Source organism: Penaeus chinensis, chromosome 8 (assembly GCF_019202785.1).
Source record: "Penaeus chinensis breed Huanghai No. 1 chromosome 8, ASM1920278v2, whole genome shotgun sequence".
NCBI classification, from domain to species: Eukaryota; Metazoa; Arthropoda; class Malacostraca; order Decapoda; family Penaeidae; genus Penaeus; species Penaeus chinensis.
In genome coordinates, this window is record NC_061826.1 from 20,269,189 (window position 1) to 20,276,688 (window position 7,500).

The 7,500-nt window shown below is 42.3% G+C and overlaps 1 protein-coding gene across 1 annotated transcript in view; it reads right to left on the reverse strand.

Moving 5' to 3' along the window:
- LOC125028285 overlaps positions 1-7,500 on the reverse strand; it is an 8,607-nt gene that overhangs the window by 190 nt on the left and 917 nt on the right. The window contains exons 2-6 of the mRNA XM_047617726.1: positions 1,986-6,986; positions 1,411-1,722; positions 1,093-1,290; positions 902-985; positions 1-793 (exon numbers count right to left, since the gene is read on the reverse strand). The exon at positions 1-793 is cut by the window's left edge and continues 190 nt beyond it. Of these exons, the coding sequence (XP_047473682.1) occupies positions 26-793; positions 902-985; positions 1,093-1,290; positions 1,411-1,722; positions 1,986-6,977 (6,354 nt within the window). The 5' untranslated portion in view covers positions 6,978-6,986 and the 3' untranslated portion in view covers positions 1-25. The remainder of the gene's footprint in view (positions 794-901; positions 986-1,092; positions 1,291-1,410; positions 1,723-1,985; positions 6,987-7,500) is intronic.

Consider the following 7,500-nt stretch of genomic DNA (forward strand, 5'->3'; position numbering starts at 1 on the left):
GGTTTGCAGTTTTGCGGGTTAGGTTTCATCCTGGTCCAGAGGAATGGGTTTCTGAGCGGAAGAAAAACTCCTTAGTAAAGCCAAAAGTCCTTAGCTCGAGCACGGACGTCGGTGAGGTGTTGGCGCACTCCTGCACGAGCTCCCTGTACAGCTCTCCCAGTTCCTTGTCGTGAGCACAGCGCTCTAAAGTGGCACAGAGGGCGGTGCTGAACGGAGACCTATCCTCGACAAAGCTACCTGCTTTAGTGATGGAATGCAGGCACATCATATCTTGCAATGGTTCACTGAATCTTTTTATCTTGCTTGGGGCTTGCAAGTACTTATACTGTTCTCTAAACCGTCCGCAGTGAAAGTCAAAAATAAATAATTTGGGTTTATTTCTGAGTTTAGGACACTCTGAATCCTTAAACAACTCCTGAAGCCATTCAGTTCCCAGCAGTCTGAGATCAGAAGTTAAAAAGTTATCCTTCCTTGTTGTGTGGCTAGTAACGATGAAGACAGCACACCCAACTTCATCAAGGATATCCATGTCTCTAACATCGGCCAAAACCTTTTTTGTTTCGTCTGCGGTCAGAGAAGTAAAGGTACGACCAGAATATCCCATTTCCTGAAATACGCTTGATAAATCTGAAACATTTTTCGTTGCGGTCTTGAGACTCAGATCTGGGCGACCGCAAAACGAGTTGTAGTTAAGGATGCACACAAAACCTCTACAATTTGAATCCACCCTGAAACCGTTCGTTCTTGCGACAGGGTGTGTTTCTGCTGCTACAGTAGGGCTTGGCGGACTTCTCTGTAAAAGGAATTTACAAATATTATTTTTTAGCAAATTACTAAATATTTATAAATACTAATTATTGCATGTCGAGACAAACATCAATGCAAGATTGGTTATTCGCACCAGGAGTTGGCCCTTGGTATTCCATAGGGGCACTGCAGCACTATCCTGTGTTGTAGTTTTGCTTGATCTCATTTTGCCGCATGTCTGCAAGGACGAGAATGTATGAGCAATATGCATCGTAGTATACATTAGAAATATATAGTTCTTTTCATGATTTATACATAAGACTTAATCATACTAAGAAGAATTACCTGGATAAAGTGGTTTATGATGTGTTCTTGGTTGGTTTTATGGGCAAGTTGACGAGGCGTGTCAAAGCGCAGTTCAGCCTCCAGTACATCCTTCATCAAGTGGCCAATGTAGCAGTCAGGGTTAGCACCCAGCTGCAGCACCTCATGAGCCATGGCGATGTTGCCTTGCAGCACCGCCTCGATCAGTGGTACACACAACTATTTATGGGAACAACAATAATTATTGGACAGAAAAGAAATTTGCACATTATGTCTCCAATTTACACTATCTCAAAGATGTTTATGCTTTGTGTATTAGCACAAAAAAATGATAATTACCAGGTCTTTATACGTCATTCTGAAGTTATCCTTCTTTTCATGGTTAATTTCTTCGTCGGATAACAAAATCCTCAGCACTTGAATGTGGCCCCTGATGGCAGCCACGTGAGCAGGAGTCTGCCCCTGGTTGTTGGTTATATTTGGGTCGATCAGCTTCAAGAGAAACATTACGACGTCTGGTTGATTATTGGCAGCAGCGGCGTGAAGGAGTGTAAAGCCGGTCTGATCTTCCCTCAGGGTAGGTCCTGTGTCTCGGATCATTTTCTGAACCTTCTTCAGATCTCCGTCCGCTGCAGCTTTGAATACTTCCATCTGTGATGATGAAAGAAATGGTGTTATTTTTTTTGCTTGCCTTCGCCAATGTAATCAGATAAATAATTTTGATGACAAAATGTTTATGTAGCAAAAGACCGTCGGAATTTTGGAATAGCGTAAATGAATAACTAATTTTGACTAAGCTATAATACAACTATCATACCTTGTAGGGGCTATATAGATGGTCGAAAAAAAAAGAATATGCGTTTTATAAAAGATATTTGCATCAACGTCATGTAAAAATTCTATGTATTACTTACCTTTTTCTGAGAAATATAGATGTAATTATGATTTGCAGATCTCTTTGATATAAGCCTTGCTATTGATCTTGTGATCATTGTACAATGAGGCAATTTCTTTGATTTTTTTACAGTATTTGAGAGGCCCTTATGTTGCACATTGCGTCCATTTTTGTATTTTTCTATTATTGCAGCAAGAGTTGCAGCCAAAGGATTACACTGGCCGCTGTTTTCCTTTGGCCCCAAACCACTTGCATTTCCCGGAGCAGTTACCGAAGAATCCAACCTTGGGCGTTTCATCCCCGACTCAGGATCCGCCATACTTTGGTGTCTTTTTAGCGCCTGATTCGAAGGAGACGGTTCACTGGATGGAAATTCAGTTTTAGATATTTTCCCATCGGGTTCATCTGCAGGTGAAGCGGTTGTCCTTAATCTCTTCCTGCTTGGTAGAGGATCAAAAGATTCCGGACCTGTATCATCTGAAGAAGGATTTTCTTGGTTATCATTTTGAGATCTTGATATTTCCCAGCATCCATAGTTTTTTCCCCTTTTAAGTTCAGGGTGACTTGATATGTTTCCTAAATAAGGATAGGATGTGAGTTGCGAGGGGGCGTTTAAACATAGTGAAACTAAAGGTAGTATATGCTTGGAACTTTGTATGAATGCCCTCCATACTTCATCTTTTTTTGGTGACGCACTCCCGGATCTAATTTCTGTTGGCGATGCACTCCTGGATCTAACTTCTGTTGGCGATGCACTCCTGGATCTAACTTCTGTTGGCGATGCACTCCTGGATCTAACTTCTGTTGGCGATGCACTCCTTGATCTAACTTCTGTTGGCGATGCACTCCTGGATCTAACTTCTGTTGGCGATGCACTCCTGGATCTAACTTCTGTTGGCGATGCACTCCTGGATCTAACTTCTGTTGGCGATGCACTCCTGGATCTAACTTCTGTTGGCGATGCACTCCTGGATCTAACTTCTGTTGGCGATGCACTCCTGGATCTAACTTCTGTTGGCGATGCACTCCTTGATCTATTTTCTGTTGGCGATGCACTCCTGGATCTAACTTCTGTTGGCGATGCACTCCTTGATCTAATTTCTGTTGGCGATGCACTCCTGGATCTAACTTCTGTTGGCGATGCACTCCTGGATCTAACTTCTGTTGGCGATGCACTCCTTGATCTATTTTCTGTTGGCGATGCACTCCTGGATCTAACTTCTGTTGGCGATGCACTCCTGGATCTAACTTCTGTTGGCGATGCACTCCTGGATCTAACTTCTGTTGGCGATGCACTCCTGGATCTAACTTCTGTTGGCGATGCACTCCTGGATCTAACTTCTGTTGGCGATGCACTCCTGGATCTAACTTCTGTTGGCGATGCACTCCTGGATCTAACTTCTGTTGGCGATGCACTCTTGGATCTAACTTCTGTTGGCGATGCACTCCTTGATCTAACTTCTGTTGGCGATGCACTCCTTGATCTATTTTCTGTTGGCGATGCACTCCTGGATCTAACTTCTGTTGGCGATGCACTCCTTGATCTAATTTCTGTTGGCGATGCACTCCTTGATCTATTTTCTGTTGGCGATGCACTCCTGGATCTAACTTCTGTTGGCGATGCACTCCTTGATCTATTTTCTGTTGGCGATGCACTCCTGGATCTAACTTCTGTTGGCGATGCACTCCTGGATCTAACTTCTGTTGGCGATGCACTCCTGGATCTAACTTCTGTTGGCGATGCACTCCTGGATCTAACTTCTGTTGGCGATGCACTCTTGGATCTAACTTCTGTTGGCGATGCACTCCTTGATCTAACTTCTGTTGGCGATGCACTCCTTGATCTAATTTCTGTTGGCGATGCACTCCTGGATCTAACTTCTGTTGGCGATGCACTGCTTGATCTAACTTCTGATGGCGATGCACTCCTGGATCTAACTTCTGTTGGCGATGCACTCCTGGATCTAACTTCTGTTGGCGATGCACTCCTTGATCTAACTTCTGTTGGCGATGCATTCCTGGATCTAACTTCTGTTGGCGATGCACTCCTGGATCTAACTTCTGTTGGCGATGCACTCCTGGATCTAACTTCTGATGGCGATGCACTCCTTGATCTAACTTCTGTTGGCGATGCATTTCTGGATCTGACTTCTGTTAGTGATGCATTCTCCAATCTAACTGATGGTGATGCACTCTTGCACCCAACGTCTGTTGGTGATACACTCTTTGATCTAACTTCCATTATTAATGCACTGCTGGATTCAACTTCAGTTGTAGATGTATTACATATCATGTTTGATGATATATATCGAATGTTTAATACAGACTTTGGATTCCAAATTTGCTCTTCCAAGTCTAGAAACCTGTTACTGGATTCAGAAATATCAAAGCTATTCTCTGATGGGGTACCATGTTCATCATGTAATTTAGGATTATGACTTTCCCTACAATTTACAGCTGAAGATAGTTGACTTGCTAAGATTGGAAAACTACCATCAGGTGAACATTTTCCTTTCATTGCTTCTAAGTCAGACACATCACTCGAGCTCTGAAAAGTCAAAGCATTATGTTCTTGCGACGTGTCCGATACTTTGGTGTTATTAGCAAAGTCACTACACCCATATTCTCCAAATGCAGATGCTGGTTTTGGAAGGTAATCATCAAAAGTTTCTTCATTTACATGTTTGTTATTGGAAACAACAGACACAAATTTATTTATGCCTTTAATTTGATTTACAGGATGTGCATAATCTGGGAGCTCTGGGATGCTTTCAACCATCTCACTACTTATGGAAACCAAAGAATTGTCAGCATTCTCTGTTTCCATGCGTTTACCTGTGTATTTCGAAGGTACACCCCACAGTCTTGTTCGCGAGTGAATTTTGTGATTAATTTCTTTGTTTTCAATTTCATAGCTCATCCTTAGTGAATCGAATGATGCTTGACAGGTAGGTTCGATATCGTGCGCTTTATCCATCAGTAAACTGCAAAGCATAGTAGTTTCGGATGCAACATCAGAACGAACATCTATTGTCCTCTGAGTAGCTATTGTATCAATAGTACCATGTGTTAATATGTCACTACCTTCATCGGCTTTATTTGATGAATTTTCATTTGGTGAAAGAGGTAACTTTTCTCTTTGATCATCAAAACAGAGTTCTGCAGTACTCGATACTGGCACATCCAGTCCACACTCACCTTTTGATAAGTCATCTGGATCATTCTCGCTTGCTCCATTAACAGGAATATCCCTTATTGATGACGTGATCAATTTTTTACTTCTTGCATCGTTTTCAGTAACTTCTGACGAACACTGTTTAGCACTGTTTTCTGTTGATAAAATGTAATTTACTGCATCTGTTGATGTTTTAATCAGCTTCTTGCTTCCTTCATCCTTAACCACTTGCAAATTTTCATTCCCTGGCTCTTCAAAATCATCTAGTGGTGATGAATCATCTGATACATCAACTTGTTCCGAAACTTTGGTTGTTAATGTATCAACTTGCATTTCATCATCGTCAGTGAGTAGCAATGGGTGGCCTAATGCCTTGTGTTCTTCAACTACAGTCTCATTTTCTTCCAGCATTTCAACAAGCGTTTCCCCTGTAGTATCATCAGTAGCATTTAGTGCTGACGAATCTATATCTTCATCACTAACTGTTTTATCACTCGTTATTCTTGCCTTATTACTTTCATTATTTATTGCCGATTCCCCATACTCTGTTTCTTTTGTATTTTCTTTATATAGTGAATCACCAAACTCTTCCGTGTTGTTAGCTGCGTTCATAAATAAGACTGACCCTTCAGTATTTCCAGTACTAATTGCCTCGATTAAATTAATTTCACCATCAGCATTGGCGTTGACTTGACACTTTCTACTCACTTCACAACTTACATTAAGAATGTCAGTATTAATACTTATTTTGTCTTTGTTCACACAAAATTTTGCTTTACCAATTTTATTGCAGAGATTACTACTACTTTCACGGCAGTGAGCCTCAGCAGTCATACTGTTTTCACTGTTAACCAGACGTGAAGAATAATTGCAGTTAACATTTATTTCAGTGATACTACACAGAGATTGCTCTACATCAGAATCCTTTGGGTTGATTATTTGTCCTAATATGTTGTTTTGGTTACTGGTCCTGCCATCAGTAACATATGTAGTGGATGGAACAGAAGCGTCATCACCTACAAGCTTTCCCTGGGCTTTCTTGGAGCCTTCAGCAAGGGTTGTCGTGGCAGCCAGGACTGGTGGCAACGGGGAACTCAAGTCAGTTCTGTCTAATGGTGTTCCATCTGCAACGAGTGATTCATTTCCATTTTCTTCATTAGCTGACGGATCTGAAGTACAAGAAATCTCTCCATTTGCCACTTCCATCATAACTTTATTTTCGAACTTCTGTGAACTGTCTGTGGTTGTTTGCAGAACACTGCAATCTGAAGAAACAGATAGCTCATCGGTGTCTTTGTTGAGGCCATTCTCACATGTTTGGAGGTTTAGTTCCGTGAAAAACAAGGATGGGCTATGGCAAATTTCTCCCTCTCGGGCTGGGTGGAAATCTGTCACTGATGTCAAATCTTGTGCATCATCACCATCACATGGCACTTGCACCAACAGCCGTCCATGAGGTGGCCTTTCCTTCCCACAGTTCTTCGGCTGTTTAAAGCATTTAATTTTGTTTGTTGGTGACGACCTTCTTAGAGCTTTGAAAGCTGCCACTTGCGTTGACATGTCTATGGTATGAGGACTCCACGACCACTTCGTACATAACTTCTGACGTGTAAGCCTGAGATACGGACTCCATGACCAACAGCTGGGCTGTCCGCCTGGCTCGCGTCCTGCGACAGGACTCCAGGACCAGCCTCGAGGGAAGACGCACGACAGCTTGGTCGCTGATGGACTCCAAGACCAGCTGTTTGTGTCAGTGTCTGACACTTCCTCTAGCATTAACCTCTTTTCTTTGACGTGACGGTGGCTGCTTAGCGATGCTTCATTGGGCCTCTCCATTGTCTTAGCCTGCAAGAAATGGAATAATAGTAGTGCACTGTAGCTGAATACAGAAAAGAAGGTTATTCATTATAACCATAAAAATGATCATAAAGCGTATCTATCATTTAAACACGGGTGAGTTTGTTCCTTTTTTCGTATCATAACCAGATAATTGGGCATAAAAATAAATCTTAAATTGCGATTCCGTCCTGACTACAAAGAAAGACCAATATTGCAAATACACAGATTATTTAACGAATGCAGTGTGAATTAAAAGATTCACAACAAAAACTATAAAACTATTGAATCATCCAAATCTTCGTCTCCTTATCTGTAGGGAGTAAAGCTACCTTACCCTTCCACACCACCAACCTCTACCCAGCCTGAGCCTACCCTCCCTTCGCCACTCCCTGCTGATTCCCTCTGCCCTTCTGCTCTCCCGCCTGGGCCTCCCACACTGCCACCGCCCACGTGCACACTGCACAGCGCTTACTATCAGTAACATTCACCAGTCACAGGGAAAAAAACTGTGGTGATTGGA